Genomic DNA, 20,047 nt, shown 5'->3' with positions numbered 1-20,047 from the left:
CGACTATCGTCGATTCCAGGGGGACAGAGTTAAAGCGAAGCACGACGCTAGGACAACATCTCTATAGTCCATAGGGTCGACTGATGCCGATATCGTTGACGCTGGTGGTAACTGCGGGTATCGTTCTCTATGTAAATCGTTTGCGCACTCATCAGTGGGGTGGCACTGTGATAGGAATAGTTTTGTTCGTTGAGAGGAAAAGCATCCAACAAAGCGATTTTTTCTCCTGATTAGAGGAGGCTTTGTGGTTGGTTCCTAGCGTCCCAGCAACATTGTATTCAGTTTGATAGACTTCGTAGGCGCCTGAATTACACTTGTTTATTATGTATCATACGAGATAGTCTACCTCGAAGATAGGCTGCAGATTCAGGGATAAGTACGATTGAATCTAATTTACGCCAGGCGTTATCAGTTTTTCTTTTGCATGTATCACAATTTGCCATCAATACTATATACGTGCATTTGAAGCGTAAGCCTCCTAAGGTCAGCATAGGGTTTGTTTAGTTATACCGTACTACTTCTAGCCACACGCGTTCGTTGTATGCAAGTGATCTCCTCAGTCGTCCTATTTGTTACCCTTAATTAGGACAGGCAGCTGATATGTATAGCTTAAGGTTGTTCTTCATACTATTATATAGAACTGTCAAGTCGGCATTGAGCGATTTTACCTTACTTACGGACTACACGTCGATGTTTCAAGGTCGACCAAAGTATTTGGTAACAGCTTACTGCTTTTGCCTTATGCAATCAGTGTGTTAAATGCCTGTATAAATTGTCTTCGAGCAGTCGATGATGTCTCTTCTGCGAACGGCCGGACGGCACTGGTTAGAACCTATTCTTGCTCGCGAAACGTTCGCGAACGAAAGGAATTCGAAACGAAGGATTCGTAGTCAGGCCAAATGCATGATATACGAAATACTCGTTTTTTGCAACTCTGTTTTTCATTTGACAGCATTCACTGACTGTGAAGGTACGCCACGGTATATCTCATGTAGAAGTTCAATACGACGATCGTTTTAAGGAATGGCGCATATTGAACAACAGCGCTAGTCTATTTGTGAATGAATTATTTATGATGTGTCATGAACCCTTCTATCGTTGATTTGTGATTAACGCTCGTTTGTCGAAAGCGCCTATAGAGACAGGTTAGTCCAAATGGAATATTAGGCTGTAGATTGGACGGCTACAACGTTTGTGTATTGCAATCAGCTGTTTCTTTCTGCCGTTAGGTGTGATCACCATTCACAGTAGGTTGTTCTTGGCGTTTATGTATGTATATATTAATGTGTGTACCATGGAAGAAAAAAACTCAGCCACTGGCAGTGGCAGCTGAGTAAATTCTTGTAGTGACGGCGCCCTGTCACAGTCACTAGGTCAGGTTTAGTACGGAACAAGCGTACCCGTACGTACCCGCCTTATTAAGCACACAATGTTGTATCTATACATTCTGAAACATCCCATTCTAGTACAATGGAATCTCCCCTATGACAATTTGTTATAGATATAAATTGGTGGGATGCTCGATCGAGAGATGGACAAAACGTGCCAGTGTCAACTTCTAGAAAGGAAGACCTCGATAGCAGTAGTAAATTGTGTCTCCGAGACTATACGCGCGTGTCTGTACGTGCGCCGGTAATTGTCACCACGAATTTCTATCAGCTGCGGCATCTCCTGACAACTGTCCGTCCGCGGTCTCGTCGAAGAAATTAAAGCGCAGACAGGGTTTAGGCATAAAATTAAACATCGCAAAACTGCTTGAAAGTATTTAATCATGGCCGAATGCTTTGTTTGATCGGAAACACCTCAACTATAGTGACTACAGCGGTAGAATCGGAAGTTTTTCAGCAAAATAAACACACTGCAAGTAACTTAAAAGCTCGTTCACTTGAGGGATTGCGACACAATACCGACGCAGATGGGAAAAAATCAAAAGCATGACGTCCTTGATGAGACGACGTAGAAGACGAGTTTTCCCGATCAAGTAATAGAAAGAGCACGAAACCATAAGCTTCTCATAGTATGTTCTCATGTTTTGGCTACTTGAATGCTATTTTTAGGGTTCTATATAAATGAGTTTATATCTACCTCTGTATCTGTAAATCTACAGATAAGTCGGAACACATAATAGCTCTAGCATTATTTATACCAGACCAATATAGTCATCTTTAATCGGGTCGTATTCGGGGGTAACTTATCGTTGTGTAATTTAATTGAATAACAACTCGCATAACCTTATTTACCTACGACCGTGAGCCGTCCCCAGGCATAGATGTAATGCTAGCGAGGACTATCTAATGGGTATATAAAGACACCGTTATCTTCACGACATTGAATGTGTGTGACGTTGTGACACATTTACCACCCTTCGATTTCATTTAACTTTGAAAGGCAGAAGTAGGAAATACGAAACTTTAGCTCAAGTTATGCATCATTATCATTTAAGTTTGTAGCGATTATTGGCAATGAAAACACTTTTACTAAGAGTTCTGCAATTTATAAAACCGTGCCTCTCGATGGTTGATAGTGGCTGGTGGAGCTATCTATCTGATTGTGCGTTTTCATTACTTCTCTCAAGCTCCGGAGTAAACTTAATGACCACGTTTTAACTGTTTATGCACGTACACAATATCTTTTAGCCGAGTGAAAAAAAACCAAGGCGGGTATGATTGCTCAATCCGTTCTAGTCAAAGAACCGTGTTAACAGAAAAACACTTGAATATTATGGGAAGCCGTCATGTATCCTGACTCTGATTTGATTTGACAGATTGTCCAAGCGGTACCTCCGCTAGATACACACTCATATTTTATTATTAGATATTAATTTTAGTAAAAAGCAATCATCGGCAATCGCCAAACGTAACAAGTCAGACCTTTTTATATAGACAGCTCAATCTAAAAGCAGTCAGGCGCTTAGAGCTATCCACATGGCTTATCGCTATAAGGACATGAGGAAGAACGGACACCGATTTGGTGGCTCGTGTCTCGCCTTTCTTTGGTTTAGTTCCGTAGGGGCCAATTTGCGCCTAAGCAATGTGGATAGGATCAGATATACTTTGCAATGTATATATACATAACTGCTACAACGTCATGTCGCGACATGTATGTCACTATGTATGACATGTATGTGTTGCTAGTACAAAAGAGATTTGTTTCACGGTTGTTGAATTAAGAAATAGTAGCTTTCGTAGAAACGCGGTTTCTTTCAAACACAAACGCCTCATCACGGACCTCGGCCTTGGAGTTTAGCCGACCATTACATCCATCCCGCTCTGTCGTCAATTCCAATGACGTATCGTGACGACGCACCAGTATCGCCGCAAGTTCGATTCAGTTTGGCAACAAGCGATGTTACGATAGCGATGAAAATGCCCGGAATTAGCCATTAGTAACGCCATATACGTGTGGCATTTGCGTCAAGTGAATGGGAAAAATCTTTAGGTTCATAGAAGCCTTCGGATTCAGGCTGGTCTCTAGGCAGATGCACAGCGGATGTATTGCGGTGCAGTTGCCTACTATCACTTGTTTTTTGGCAATCAATCAACTGCTTTAAAGATTCGGGACAATATCAAGCGTGAACAGTAACATATAGCCGTTCCAACTGAATTGAAGGCATCAACCATTTTGCAGAGATTTCTAGGAAATGCCTCGTATTCTAAAGACGTGTGCAAAATTAGCGACGATGTTCATATGCTGAACTCCAGCCGCCAGAACCAGAATTCGCCAACTAACTTCTACGTGTACTGAACTATAACTGATGGGCAGTGGATCATCGAACGTCTCGAGTAAGGAGAGTTCTCATTGTGGTGAGTGTACGTCGGCAACCTGTGGAACGACACGAATTGATGGACTTCGGAAATATACAGAAGATAATTAGAAGATGACTCGTATTTTTTTTTTCTGTGTGAATACATCTTGCTGGTTATATGTATACATATTATAGACCATATCGAAACTTAGAAATTGTGACTCTCTAGAGCTCTCACTGCTGTAGCAACCGTTACTTTTCCAGTTACTTTTTCGGTTCGTTTTGAATCTATCTGTCTTACTCGCATGACAAAAGCACTGATGTCAAGAGTAATCATACGCTGTACCTGCAATTTTCTATTGATTGTCAAAGCAACCGGCATTGTTAGATTAGGAAACCGAGGAGTTTTTGTTTAACTGGTTCTACTAGCGGTAGTGGTTCAGATATTTCGTTGACAATCACTGATCAATCGGCCTATCGTTTCGTTCTTGAGGCAGACTTCCCATACACTACGAGTAGTCACAAGTGATGAAAATTTTCGGTTACACCTATTTGTTATATTTATTAGTAAATGCTGACGATGTTTGTTTTCGTCCACACGAATAACCTGCCGACTGGAAGGTTACGTTAGCTTCTATGTTTTAATTAACTGAAAACACTTGCCCATGTTTCTTCTGCTCCGTTTTGCCTCGTGCCCACAACAGCAAACAGCCGCGGTTTTTCTGTGGCTCAATTTCTTCAACTGTCTGTCGAACCATTTTGCTGTTGGGCCCCGTTGGCTGCCATAACGGCCAGTCGTAACCAGCATTCGCTGGGGACAGCGATAGAACGAGTGCCTTTTGCTGCTCTGGCCGTTAATACAATGTTCTGCCTACGGCTTTCATCGGAACTGCAGCCCTCGCCGGCGCTGATGCATGATGCCGCCCCTGCTCCTGTGGCCGCGGTTACAGCCGCCGGTGCTTCAAGCGCAACGGGCTTTCCGAGGCCATCGAGGAGGACCTGTTTATGCGACCTTGACGGTGTCGCCTGCAGCAGTAGCTGGAAAATAGCAGTAGCCGAACGTCATCCAGCAAAATACCAACCGGCCAGGCCTGACGTGCGGTCGTTCGCATTGCTGCTGATGACGGCCGCCACCTGTTGCTGTCAGTGCTTAATGGTCGCTTGTATGGCGAAGTATGCCAAATCAAAGGGTAGGCATGTTATGTTGAATTGACGGTTACAGTCAAGATAATAATGGCGATCGTAAAGGCAACGCTACGGTCGCATAAAATCGACAGCGGCTATCCACTGGCGGCGTTAGCTGAGAATAACTTGGAACTTATCAGTATCAACGTCAAAACGGAAAACATAACCAAATTGTGTCACATGAATTGAGATTTCATTTGATTGAGATGAATTATGCCGTTTGACAGGTGAGCAAACGTAGCATACGCAGAAATGGCCAACGCAAACATAATATGTGAAGCGTGTATGGCGTTTTACGTAATTCAGATTCTGTGCCGTTCAGGAATAACTTGGTACAGAAGTTTTAAATCTTACCGGATTTATCTTCGTCGCCACAGAAAAGATGGAATCAACGTCTTGGCGACGTGAAGATATAGTCCTATATTACATTCAGTGTTGGGTCGTTCGCGCTCGTTTTGCATGTCGTTGTCACTGTGATCCGGAAGAACATTTGTTAATCTTTTTACTACGCTGCAGGACATTCGAGATAAACTGGAACACATTGTGGAGGACTATTTATCATCGGCCTATTATATGCTTGCGCTAGAAGATCCGTTCACTTTTAACAACGCAATAAACTAACAGTAGCAGAGGCAGGAAGCTGAAACTGAAATTGGCAGTTAGTTATGTCGAATGTCCAATGATCGAGTCTGCCAGAGTCTAGCGGAGATGTTAGCGCCGTGACATGTGAGAAAATCGAAAATACTTCATTTAGATGCAGATTATGGGCAAGCGACCGCAGTTGTGCCTAAATGTATTCATATAATCCAGAACGACGAAGCCGTGTCGACAACGATGAAAAGTAACTGTGTCCTTGTAGTTTTATTAACTACAAGGACACATTTATTATTACCAAAACTATTTATTAGCGCTATTGTGACCCAGAGTCTCGGCAGTTAAGGCAGCAGCAGACCACGTATTGTCACCGCTTATCGCTTTATGCGCGTATTCACGAGGTGGGCCGACTCGAAGCTAGGTAATCACAATTGTAATAATAGTAAAGGTAAAAAAATAAGTAATAACGGTTACTAGCGCCAGTACGATTGCATAATCCCCGTTTTTGCTTCGATCGACGCAACAGGTAACATTGTTGAAAGTAACGCTGACTAGTAGGTTTGCTGTTGTTTGCCCTAATGGCCATGAATAAATCGGATAGAGCCTACCCACTTTATTTAGCTAACAGTATTCTGTCGTCTATTGGGGCTAAAGTTAGAAAATGCTTCAGGCAACTTACTGTCCTTCTGCGAAGAGTGCAGCACTCAAAAGCGACCCAAAGTTGACGCCTAATGTTGAACTTTAGCAATGATGGAGTGCTCTGATTGGCGCTCTCGTTCATATTGAATTGAGATCACAGGTCAATACTAGTTCCTATAGCTGTGCTTTAGTGAGAGCGGCCAGTGAAACTTCAATCCATTCAAATGAAAAGGCTTGAATCTTCACATTTCAATTATATTGTGTCTGTCGACTAGATCCGTTTATGCACTGACGTCTGCCACAGACGCTAATTATCACTCCTGCTTCCTGCAGGACTAAAGGTAAAACTTGTGCCTATCTGCGGTTGTACATCAGTATTGTTGCTAGCGAATCGTAACTGCCGTTGTTGTCATGATCTGCTTAGACCGGGACGCTACCATCCAGTTGCGATCTTTTTTGCCATTTTTGGAGGATGATCAGAGCCCGGTATCCTGTACAGCCTCGTCTTTATCTTCCTGCAGGACAGCAGCGGAAAGTGTCGACCTTTTGCTTTTGCCCGACCTGACTACACTAAGCTTGCATAGAGCCACGGACAGGCCATGGCAGTCTGTGACGTACCTAATGCTGATAGTGTTGTCATGGCAGATATTTTATCGTCTAATCTATGATATTTGTATGGTAATAGTTCTAATTTGTACCATTGTTTTGAGTACGTGATTAGGTACGTAAGCACGTGCATGCTGGCCACATTACCGTAAGCAATTGTGGTCTCCCGAATTTTCAAATGAACAGGACTTTTTTGTATTGATCATTTTTTACTACTGTATAGATGCCTGAGCGTATATTGTTAAGGCTCACATAAAGATATATTTGACGTGAATTTCGTACCATTAAAACGCTCGTCTGGTTCGCTGTTTGCTTTGTTCTTAGTAAAATGTTTCTGTTCACAAGGACAAGGCCCTCTAGAATTGTACTAGAACGTTTCATGCTAGAAATGAGCCCTAACCCGGCATTTTTTTATGAAAGCTGTTCAACCCATCTGTTTATTGTTATTGGAATTGTTGATTCTGCTCGACTTGAGCGATTAAAATGAGCGAACAGGTGTGCGACAGTGACGCTGGGAGTGAGCGACAAAGTATGACCGCTTCGAGACGATGACGCTTATCGAAATCTAAAAGTATTATCTAGAGTATTATGCTAAACTCTAATAAACCTGGCCCACGCCTATCGACACTAATAAAAATAGTGCCATAATAAATGAATGAACTTTGTAAATTAGTTAGTTGTCCTTTTGTGACAAGCATCCACGGGTACCGATTTTCTCAAGTTCGACGTTAATGTTTCGGTCTTGGTCAGCCAGCTAAAATCCTGATTTGGAATTAGCATAATAAATGTACAGGAAAACGAAATAGTTCCTGGTATGACTATGGCAAGTGAAAAGACTAGAGTAGCACTTTTCTATGTGCTATAGGTGATACGAACGTAACCTGTGGTACATATCCATCCGATCTTAGACGCTCAACAAAATAGTACCATATATGTACCAACGAGTAGCATCTGCAAAAATAAGGATTTGTTTTCTGCTTGAATGAGCGTTCACATAATATATTGTACATTTGGCAGAAGCGATTACCTATGAATCGATGTCAAAACGAAGCTTCCAGCCTTTTCCATCGTTTCAAGGTCTCGCTTGCTTTGGGTTGTGTTCGTTCGTACGCCTAGATATTGCAGTATAAAAGAATTGTAAAAATGAAATTTGTATTCTGAGCCTATTCATGATTCTAGACCGCTTGAATTATAAAAAAAAAAGCCTGAGCTTTTTCCTTCGTATCTTGAGGATGTTGATCACTTTCAGCTAAAACTTTACTATGATTTAGCTTTAACTTAAAGAAATATGAAAGAACTTAAAGAAAGAGAACCTTTTCATAGGTCTAGTCATGGTCAAAAGGCATTTTGTTTCGTTACTGTCTTATTGAATAAATTCAACTTATGCAATTAGATTCATTTACCTAATTTTTGACTGGTTCATTACGACCACTGCCATCCACGCGTGCTGGGACAGAACAAGTCCAGATAGCATCTAGATGGTAAGTAGTATAGTTTGTACCTTGTTTTGCGGACCTGAACGTCGTCCCTCTAGAAATACAGTTCCCTTTCCTCGGGATCGCATAATCGAAGTTTTGCCAAAGTTGATTATAACTAATTAGCTTGATACTATTAACTTGATTATAACAACGTAACAGCTCGTTCCGATCCGAGTCATTGATTCCGAAAGTTCGTTTCGAACGATGAAACGTAGCATTTATTAATACTTTGATCTGATATAGCAACAATGTGTTAACCTGTAAGCCATTTCTCATTCGTAATCGAATTTTTCATATGTGCCTCTGTCGAATGACCTAGTTTCTGCAGAGTCACGGACGCATGCTTAAAAGTTGCTTGTACCAACCGTTTGAATGACATCTTTGTTTAGTAATCTTCGACCATCTAAGATGCGCGAAGATTGAAATACGCTGAAAAGGAAAACTGAATATCAGAACCCAAACGGTCAGCAGATGGTGGTGGGTGTTGACTGAATGGTAGGATGAAGTCTTTCATCATATGGCGCGCTGCACCAAGAAAATTGAATAAAGTCTCTAAAGAGACACAAGGTCTTCAACACGAATTAGCAACAACTAATTCTTCTACGATATTGTGATTCATAATTCCAATATACAAATAAAGAAGGTGAAGTATATCAAAATGTACGCAGAAATCTCAGGGATGCGTGCCTGTCTTTTGTCTTCATGTATGCTGCTATTTAGAGCCAATTTAACAGAAACGTCATTCCAACTGTTCTTTCTTCTGAAATTCTAAATCGCTACACCAAAGCGTCAACGGTAATAATAATCCTGCTACAGAATTTGCGACTATCTTATAGGTAATAAAAAAAAACAACCTTGGTGGGGTTACGTTGATTTGCATCGCGGGAAGCCTTATCAAGAGTCTCTATATAACAGTGGGGCTATGCAAAGTTGTGTAGTAACGTCTGCCCGTGTGACCCATTTTGTAGAAACATTAATAATTAGTTCGCTGCATCCATCCATTGTGTCAAACCGGGATTTTTCCGAGTATTCTAGATGACCTCGAGTTTCAGTATGGAAAAAAAGATGGTCAGCTTGGTATCTATGATATGTATTGCATCTCTAAGACCAGCTACTTTTAGGCCTCGTAAATCCCAGCGTATCTCAAGGGAAATTTCAAAGGTAAATCTTTATGTCATGATATAAATTATTCGAAAAAGCATATTTCGACAGTGGGATTTATCTGCGATTAGTCCTTACCCAACAGTTTACTACCGAAAGGAACCCGAATGGGAAACCGCTTTTAATTAATTCTATTTATATGTTGTTTATGATGCATAATTATTTTGCTTCCTGTTAGGTCGCTTTAGTATAGTTCAAAAAAACAATCCTTATCCGTTAATTCTGTAAATGGTTGTCCATTGCAGAAAAACTAGGAAATGAGGGAGCGGAGAAACTTTCGGTGTTGTGCGACCTGGAATCGGTAGTCACGCGCTTCGTCAAACAGAGTAACCTCCGCTACGAGGTCGGTAACGGCTGGATGGCGCTGCTCGAACCGTTAGTAGCATTACGTCTCAATAAGGAGGACCTTTACGGAGCTTTTTATAACATGGTGCACCGATTTGTACCAAGGTACGCATGCCGCATTGTATATAGCAGTAAGAGCATCAAGCGTATAATATAGAATTAATGCTCGCAGCAGCAAGCAATTATAGTTGTGATCATTTCATTATAATAATAATATTTATGAAAAGCACGAGTGACCCAGGGCGTTTCCCACTAATCTCCATTGTCATTTCCAAAAACCCTTCACTCCTGAAATTATTTTCATCTTTGGCACAATTTAAGTTTACCTGTAAATCAAAAACGGTTAGTTAATGCGAACAGTCTGTTCCAAAGGCATGGCTGAGTACGTATAGCAAAAATCTTTAACTACGCCATTACGAAAGGGCTAGTGAGACTACCCGTTACCGTTACCGTTACCGCTATCGCTGCTTGACGAAACGCTTAACGGCTGCATCGAGCAGTAGAAGCTGATAAATGTAATTGGCCGTTTGTCGTACCTTATATGAGAACCTTTTCTATATCCGGTATTCAAGCTCTTCGGTCTTATTTTGGACGGGTCGTGTTCATCTAATTCCAGTTTTTCTCGAACAGGTCTATAAAACTGCATGTTGTCAATATGCGGTACTACCCGTTTGGAAATTTGGACCAGCGGTAGATACATGTTTACGGTTACAATGGAAATGCATTTGTCACCCGGATTCAACATGACTCGATTTTATCCGAAAAATGATCCATAAATATCCGGTAGTTTTGCGAAAATATTTTTTTTATACATGAAGATAAATGTTCTCAAACAAGACAGTCTTCCTGTCTATAGGTTCATCTTCTATGGGTAGTTGTAATGGTTCAAGCCGTTCTTAAGGTTGTCAACACAAGTTGTCTGAAATTATCTGGCAGGTCGAAAATAAACGTGTGGTGTACTCTAGACAAAATCTGGCTCAACGGTTACCGGCTAGAAACCTGCCTAGGCACCGGTCTTTGCCATACATAGAAGTTTGTTCTCCTATCCTATGTTCTGAGATATAGCCGCCTCTATGGTATTTAACCTCCAAAAATTTCACCAGTAACAGACCGGAGCGTTGTTCGATTGAAGGTTGTGTTGTCTAGTTTTTCACGAACTTTGTAAAAGTTGTTTCACGAACCGTCAGTGGATTCTGCTGGCATTCTCACCTTCAGGAAGCAGAAGCTAAATCACTGAGCGTTGAGTTCCAGCACCAACGGTATTTTTTTATCAGTATATATTTTTAACGGTATCTTATTCTTTGTGACTTCCAGTCGTTCAAAGTTTTCGATTACCGGCTTTGGACAAAGCTATGAATATTATGCTGTCACAAGCGGATCCGGCAGACTTTGAAATAAAATAACGTTGGGCTAAAATGATGGTTTCCTATATGTTAGAGATACTTTTATTTTCAACACCCCACTCCTCTCAGCGTTCTGACAGCTTCAAAGCTTGTTCACGGTTCCATATGTAACTTCCCCGTCCCGGGTTTCTCCAAGTAAATCGATGGCGGGATTGCCTTGCCCATCAGTAGCTTTTTTAAGGCATAGGACGGCCGATGTTGCACAGGTTTATATCGGGATTAATAGAAGCGCATGGTGGACATTCCTTTGTTCAGTTCAGTAAGCAGTCGAGGCATGGCGACAAGGTCTGGTATTGTCATCAAGTAACCAGACTACGCACTTTCGATTGTCGTCTCAACGGTTTTTGAGTATCTGGGGGAGTTCGAGATAGCGGGTTGTACTCACTGTTTCGTTTTCGGCAAATATCTTAAGCAGCACATGCCCCCTAACGTTCATTTGTAGTAGTACCGCTACCTTCCCTCTGAACCCAGTGGATACTACCCAAAAATGCTACTTCTCCTTAAAGCGACGCCATTCTTTCTTTGACTGGTGGTAGAGACTGAAGCGCGTGTCGATTATAAATGCCGTATGCGCCAAAAAGTTGTAAGAATTGCACATTGAAGATAGCACACGAATTTCGAACGAACATGGAATGAGTTCACTAGAAAATGCTGTTTCTTCTTAACTCATTTCTTCTGGAATAATCTCGAATTTTCTAGAAAGCTGAACGAGTTATCAGACAAGCATAATTTGAAAGTTTGAAACCATATCATATTATTGTAAGTAGGGAATGAACTACTAGTATTTAACGGCATCGTTCAGATCTACACCGTGTGCAAACAAAGATCCGAAGCTAAGACGATACACAAAGCGACTATCGATAGGTGAATTTGCTCAAGTCTTAGGGATCTGAATAAACATAAAGTCTCAGATCATATATGAGGTCCGAGAAGTTTATACAGGTTATGAATTGATCTCTTTAAGTATACAGAATTAAAATGATAAAGAAACCATATTCGGGGTATTTATTTTCACGAAAACTATGGAAACGAAATTATGGGATGATTTCATTAGGTATTAGAGAAAATTGGCGAGCAGCGATAGCATAAAGCTTAGAGATTATCCAGCGACCTGTTTAAGCTGACTGGGCAGTTTTAGTCACTCAGAGCTATGCAGCGACACAGATCGCAGAAAACCGAAATGAATTCAAAAGTAAGAAGACGCAGGTGTAGTTTTATTTCACGCCGCTACTTACTACACACCATCATCAGTGGAAGATCTATTCTGTTGTCATTTTTGCTAAGGCAGTATGGGTAACCACCTGAATATCGGTACCAATGAACCGTGTTGTTGTTAATGGCAACAAATCTACTAAAAAGCTACAAGAACCCTCAGACCGCATGTTTGTCATGGCTTAATATCTAGGGTACGTAGGCTTTTCTTTGTGAAACTGATTTTTCACTATTTTAGTTATATTGTATCTGCTGTAAAGCGCGCTAACCCATGATAGCCAGTTGTGCCGGAACCTATACGGAACAGAAAATCGTATCTTTTACACACATATTTTGCTAAAGTTTAGTTGCAGTAGATGTCCATTGATTAACTTTGGTTTTGACTGATTACAGGAGTTGTTTTCAGGACGGAGACGCTCGTTTTGGAAGCGCAGCGTTCCATCTGATGCGGTTGTTACTGCAATATCACGATCCTGAGATCTGCTCATTTCTGGAAAGTAAGAAGGTCGTTCCCGAACAGTACGCGTGGCGGTGGCTCGCCAGCGTCTTCAGCGAAAGCTGCGACCTCGCCGTAACCCAATCGATTTGGGATATCTACCTACAAATATGTGATCCATTCCTCGTTTTCTACCTTGCTCTTGTGCTTCTCGTCAATCTTAGGTAAGAGGGAAAACAAGACATACGCTTGCAACTTTAGATGTTTAGTTTTGCCCAATCCTCACTGAAACTGTTTTCTTTGCAGATAATCTTATAGTATCTTGCAAAATAGCTTGCCTTAACGCCCACGGTTTGCCATCTCTGTACGAGCCTCAGCCAATAACGTATATCCCAGGAAAGGTCTTCTGGGTGTATATTCATGTTTGAAGTTACTTTCGATGTCGGAGTACTAGCTGTTCCTACTTCCCACAGTAATACGTATTCACTCTTACTCAGAAACATGTTACCTGCTAAGCCTCTAATAAGCTTACAGCACTTTAGGGTTATATATCTTATTGTTGCATTATTTAAACCGCTTTTTATGTACTTACACAGAATTTCATGCAATATTGCAGTAGCTGTTCAATATCATTGGCGTATCACGCAGATGTTCTCATTAATGGCTTGCAGAGATCAGATTCTCGCGTCGAAGACCGAGCCACGCGAAAAAATTGTCGAATCGATTTCGTCAGCACCCTGCGCCCTAAATGCCGACGACGTCGAAGACTTCTGCCAGCTGGCGCACTTCTACTCGACCAAGACTCCGCCGTCGATTTATGCCTCGTTTCGGCATTCACTCTTCGGCCTGCGGACGCAATCGTCTAGTTCGGCGTCGCCCGCGACCTCATCGACTTCGACTCCTGAGCCGGATCATCCTACCCGGCCAGCGGGCGTTACCGAGGACGAGGCCATCTCGGCGAGCCTTGCTCAAGTTCTGTGCCTTCCTGTACCTCCTTCCGATCTACTGCTCAACGAAGCGCAGCGCATGAGTCTGCCCTATAAATCGCTCGTTCGATACTTTGTAGTGGATTGCCGGCCAGCAGAACAGTACAATGCAGGCCACCTCAAAACAGCGTTTCACCTAGACGCAAGTCTGGTAAGTTAAGAAACCGATACTTTGTGTTTGGCATTGCTAAAAAGCTGTGCAAAGGTTTATTGTGAGTTTACTTCGAGCTTAAATTTGCGTTACTTCAACTCAGCTGTCTTGTTAAACGTCTATCCTGGATCGAGTCGACGTTAACCTGCATCATGGTGAACACTTCCTTTGCTTTTGTTTAGATGCTGTCCGAGCCAACAGCATATAGTATTGCTGTACAAGCGCTTTTCACCGCACAGAAACACATGGTGGAAGCAGGCAAGGCAGGAGAACACATCTGCTTTATGGGAAGCGGACGCGAGGAAGAAGATCAGTACGTAAATATGGTAGTCGCATCGTTCTTACAGAAACAAGTTACTTATATCTCGCAGGTGCGCGGTGGATATTCTGCCCTGCACGACCTCATCAGCGAGGAGTCCCATTTAGACGAGTACCTCACCGATCACAACCCACAACAATGCATCCAGTGCGCCTCATCAAATCATAGCAACAAGTCGGGTTCGAATCTAAGTACCGACACGGACGAGTCAAAGGAAAGCACCTCGTTTTTCTCGCGCTTCCGACAGAAAGAAGGACTTTTGGGCAAGTTGAAATTGAAGCTTTCTTCAGCACAAGATCTAAAGGAAGAGTTCAAGGTAAAAATGGTTGGCTCGGAAGTTTGATTGTTATCTGCTTCGGCGTCTTTTTATAATTGCAAAGGTCCAGAACAGGATTTAGAATATGAACATCTTCTATTTTGGTTGGTAAGAAGCTTTTCAAATGAGCTCAGAAGCCCGCTTTCTAATGTACTTAAGTCATGGTTTAGGAGGACGGAATACGTTTGCGGAAAGTATCTAGTGGTACTTTTATTTGTACGTCTAATTACTGCATTCCTTGTCGCACTGTTGTTATTGACTCTAGGGCCTAATGATTGGAAATTCAACTCCAATTGGTGGACCAATCAACCCTGAACGGCATGTGTCTAGCGGCGACAAGCTGGGTAAAAGATATCGTGCCGCTGATTCAATGTTCACTTCAACTTCGATTGATGACGATGATCTTCTTGGTATGATTTATTCATTGATCGTGCTCTGCTTGATCATTTTTTGAGCCTTATCGCACCGAGTATGGCGTATATAGGTTATTATAAGCTACGTTATTATAAGTGCACCCTTCGATATATTTGTTTAATTCGTTTGTGTGTACTATATACGGTACTAAAACGGACAGATAGTAATTAATCTCACCTGATAACAGTTTATCCAAGGATGCTTGCATACCTATATTTTTACGTATTGGCTCAAGCTCAAAATGGCAGTACTATAACGATCTCTGCGGGATGCCCTCTACAGATGACGGTGGCTGTTTGGGTTCGGACGCATCCGTGGGAGCTGAAGAAGTGAGCGTAGAAGCTTGGAAGCATAAATCCGATGTATTAGCTCATTACGAATGCGAAGAGCTGCGGCCGGGAGCAAAGACTCTTTGCCCTAACTGTCACCTGCTCATTTCACGGACACATTTATTCGTGCTTCGAGAGCTTTCATCGAAGAAAAACTTTGCACATATTGTAGCAAGACGTCCACTTGTGTCTATTGTGAAGATAACCTCGAAAAAGAGCCACCCCGAGCTAATTACATTCAAGTACGGATATTGTCCGTCACCGATGGAGGCTGATGCGGATGAAGGCGAACCCGGTAAGACATTTCAGATTACGGGTAGCGACGTGCTTTTTATACCGAGAGCAGCGGACGCCATTAAGCTCGTCAAAATGCAAGTAATGCGGCTCATTGACGAAATTGAGAATAGTAAGTAGCTGGAATGGAACAAGTTGGAAGAATCGGAACGGAAAAAGAAGAGTGCCAGCTAAGCAACAGTTATGGCAACAGCCATGTGGCGTCAACAATGATAAGACCATAAGTAAAAGCAGTGTTCGACCATAAAATTGACCATCAAGTGTTGCTAGATTAAGCAATTATAGATGATGAATTGATCTATTTTGTTGATTGATGGTAGCCACAGCAAGACAACCAACCATAGGAAATTTCATCTTGATGGCTTTTGCGTCTCTAGCGAATTTTCCTGCTGCCTAGCACGGGATGCATTTGCTATCATGTGTAGTCAATTGCAAATTATAAAGGATCAGTTTTGATTATTTAGGATCAGTGTATGATTTACACGCGCGTTGGTGGAGAAGGATAGAACGAGTTCAACGACGTTCATTCTGAGCTGACGGGTCCTCCATGCAGACGTTCCAACTGACAAACAACTACGACGACTGTGCACACAAAGGGTATCATGTTGTTTTTAACTTGTACAGAATAACTGGTCTGGAGGAGTGCCTAATTTTGAAGGAAGTTACTTTTTCAGATTTTGCCCATTATACTAATAAATGTTAACCTATTGGCACACATAGTATTTGAATAGTAATCAAGACTTCGTGGTTCGAATGGCTTCAGCCAGGTCCACCTCGAAACAATTAATCTCTATCATGTGCGTTGAACAGAAATCAATGGTAAGGTTTATTACGTTTCTTTCACTACGTTCTCATCATAGTCAATCGCTGACTATAATTTTCGAACTTCTACTGCAAGCGACTGGTCCTAACGCAACCGAAATGACCTTTTTCGTATAGAGCCGACGCAAATGATATCTTGTCGCTTAATCACCAAGTCACTGGACACGCTTCTTCTTTTTATTCCCTTTTTGATACGTTTATATACACCAATATATATATATATATATATATATATATATATATATTGGTACGATAAAGCACTATATATATATATATATATATATATATATATAGTTTTATCGTGGCAATAGATGTTAAAAGCTAGGTGTACTCTACGTGGCATACGAGTACATTTGACGACATGGTTAAAGTGGTAGTCGTGTCATTCTGCGTGACAGAGTTAATATGACAATAGTAGAACAAAATCGATTCGAGACACAGAAAACGTTATTTAAGCGACTTTTATCAACACGAAGAAGAAGGAGAAAGGCTTCGCTCATGGGTCAACTGTTTTATCTGAGGGTCTTCCTTCATAGCTTCGTAGCACTGAAAAATGATTCCCGAGAGGGTAAACTTTCATTTTAATGCAGATTACCTCACCTCATTGTACTTGTAGTACGACTATATGCTAAGTAACTTTCACTAGTGATACTTTTTCTAGCGCTAGACATTGCTGACCCTATCCAAATGACGCAAGCCTGTGACAAAAACTCCAACAACCAAGAAGGTATCACGCAAGGTGAACAGATCGAAGGCTGGTATGTTACCAGGATATCAGAAGTAGTAGAAATGAATTCTTACATAAGGACGACTGGGGTGAAATTGTAGACCGGATGATGGAGCCGCACATTTTGTCGTCGTTAGATTTATGTTTTTGACAGTTCGACATGGGTGTTTCAAATTATACGTCCATTATCAACACTATCATTAGCGATTGTTATTATTTCTGCAAAAACTATTCATATTCTTGTTTGTCCACCCACGTGACCCGTACAGCCCAAAACATATATAGATACAAAAATTTTCTATCGGTGTGTAAAAGGATGATGAATGCATAGATATCTAAGTTAAGCGTGTAGGAGTAACGTAGCACTTCGGGCCTTGGCGCTTCTCAAAGGAACGAACGAAACGCTACAATGAATCGATAATGCGTAATCCGGCAGAAGCAGAACGAATATCGGTAGTACACGCGACGACCTGTGATTTTCAGACTCATTTTTTTTCTTTCGAAGTTATTCTAGGTACCTCTCTGCGAGAAATAATGTTGGAGAACGAAAAGGCGCCAATTCTAACAAACATGATACATATATACATTCGTTGCGCACAGATCATATTCTTCAGAACATCTGCCATTTCATTCTATAAAAAGATCTAACGAAGCGACAGCAGTGGACAGTGGGAACTGCAACAAGGTGACGTATGACTGCCGTATGAATAACCATCGCTGCAAATTGTGACACAACGATACGTAACGGCAATATACAAAAACGCGTGATAAGTAACTGTGCGTGTTTTGGTACGAAATCATAAACAGACGACAGACGAATGAGTGTAAGATACTTGTATGCAGACCTACGTAGATATAAAAAGCAATACAGATTGTTGTTAGTTATTTGAAATCTGTTTTCCGCTTGGCCTAAAAAAGCGGACAGACTCTTGGGGCTGTAGAGTTTCCGGACGCTTGCGGTAGGACAGGAAATAGTCAATTAGTTGATGAACTGGGATACACGCAACTCCCCGACGCATCCCTAGTCAAGCGTATTGAAAATATGATGTGTATCAACGTGCTACGATTTAATCCTGCAACGAAATTGGTCCTCCAATGCTTTCTGTGGTATTTTCTTAACGAATTCAAGAAGATAAACTACTATGGGGAAACAACACAGTACGAAGTGACATTTCAGCACATACACATATTATTTAACAGGATGACAGAAATGAGGTCGTGTAAAGAGCAGCAACAAACATTATTGGCAGATATTAAACTCCAGAACAGCCTTAAGCCTTAGCCGAGTTAACTACTACACGTATGGACGTGCAGAAAATATCCTACCGAATGTCGAAACGTTATCTCTGATAGTTTGGAGAAAAGACGCAGGCAATAACAGGAGGAGTAAATGATCAAATGGAAGATGTGAGACCTGTCGGGTCCAGTGTTTGCTTTTTCTGGTTTTTACAGCCGTAACGTTCTCACTCATTAGAAGTACCGAGACGAATACTGATGGCTGAGGGAGTATATGTGCAATGTGTCCGTCCATCCTTCACGATGTGAACATGTGAGAAGTGTGCTGAAACTGCAAGAACAACCGACTGCAACAATAATAAAAGTGAACATGTTTGTAAATAAAAATATATTTAACATAAAGGTGATGTCCTCAGTTATCGAGCAGCGAGTTGCATAGTGTCGTAGTAACATCAATTATATGCACGTAGCTTAGTTTAGAAGCCATGCAAAAAACAGTAGCTCGATTTCTTGAAAAAAACCATACAGCCGTGTGAAAATAGAAGTAAACATCCGGTAGTGCCAAAGGTCACGTAACTGTTTAGACAGCTCAAAAGGCGGAAAACTAAAGGACGATGTGAGACCTGACGGTTCATAGGGTTTACTTTTTCTGGTCATTGTAGATACGTTGTATGACGTTGTAATTTCTTTACGTAAAGAAATGTTAGCTGTCATTTTAACTAATGTAGAAATTCAAGTTATAGTCTAGTCATCTCTTGTTTTAAGAGCGTAACTTACTGCTCGATCTTTATCCTTTCTTGCTAAACTCTAATTGAGATTTTCTAATGACTCTAAGTTATACTCTTCCAGGTTAAATAAAATGAAAGGCTCAAAAAAGTAACTGGTTCTATAAAGTGTCTTCTCCTACGTGGAAAGGACTAGCTTCACGAATCTAGCTAAAGCTCATATCACACGACGCTTCATGCAGTGGTCGACCTGAAGTTCACGAGCTCAAGCTTTACCAATAGTTACACTATACATTATACATCATAATACTGCTATTATTATGCCACGTCCAGCGATTAAGCTTGTCAAAAGTAAACAGCATGATACAGATCACAAATCGTTTACATATAATCTAAACACGATATTCATCAGGCTTATGAAGCTTCTGTACCCTGTATAGGCAATAATGGAAACTGTGCACCATATAGCGCGTCACTATAGGTCTCGCCCGTCATGACTCACGTTTAATCAGAGTAGGTTTCTTTAGGGCGCCGGAATTGGGGATAGGTTGAAGCGGCGACGGAAGCCTTCAAGGAAGAGTGGCATTGCCGCCAGGGGTAGACAAGCCTGGTGCAAGTTGTCCAAGGCTGCTTGGAGGATGGATATTTTCTTTGGATCACATGCTCGAGATCCTCTGCTACCAGACCATCACGGATTAAGCTAATTCTGTATGTGGTAATTAGGATAATCTTGAAACCGAAGGGTTGTATAACGGTTGAGAGGGGCAGTCGATAAAGGTTGAATAGAAAAGATGAAGCTATTAAAGTTCCTCTGTATCTTTCTGTAATATGTTGGCAGAAAAGTCTTATATGAGGAGGCATATAAATCAACGAACATACGTCAGCCACAGGCCAAAAATATAGCAAGCCACAAACCGCAACTCT

At 41.5% G+C, this 20,047-nt stretch overlaps 1 protein-coding gene across 6 annotated transcripts in view; it reads left to right on the top strand.

Annotated features, from left to right (window-relative positions):
• TBC1D23 (TBC1 domain family member 23) overlaps positions 1 to 18,800 on the top strand; it is a 49,495-nt gene extending 30,695 nt beyond the window's left edge. For 5 of the 6 annotated variants that reach the window (XM_022845285.2, XM_022845307.1, XM_022845277.2 and 2 more), the window contains 6 exons: positions 9,654 to 9,858; positions 12,762 to 13,028; positions 13,476 to 13,941; positions 14,124 to 14,576; positions 14,842 to 14,986; positions 15,273 to 18,800. In XM_022845285.2, the coding sequence (XP_022701020.1) occupies positions 9,654 to 9,858; positions 12,762 to 13,028; positions 13,476 to 13,941; positions 14,124 to 14,576; positions 14,842 to 14,986; positions 15,273 to 15,733 (1,997 nt within the window). In that variant the 3' untranslated portion in view covers positions 15,734 to 18,800. The remainder of the gene's footprint in view (positions 1 to 9,653; positions 9,859 to 12,761; positions 13,029 to 13,475; positions 13,942 to 14,123; positions 14,577 to 14,841; positions 14,987 to 15,272) is intronic. The other variant, XM_022845293.2, reaches the window with a different exon arrangement.
• The last annotated feature ends 1,247 nt before the right edge of the window (positions 18,801 to 20,047 follow it).

Source organism: Varroa jacobsoni, unplaced genomic scaffold (assembly GCF_002532875.2).
Source record: "Varroa jacobsoni isolate VJ856 unplaced genomic scaffold, vjacob_1.0 scaffold_123, whole genome shotgun sequence".
Taxonomy (NCBI): Eukaryota; Metazoa; Arthropoda; class Arachnida; order Mesostigmata; family Varroidae; genus Varroa; species Varroa jacobsoni.
The sequence above is the reverse complement of the archived record's forward strand: the minus strand, read 5'-3'. Positions and strand labels throughout refer to the sequence as shown.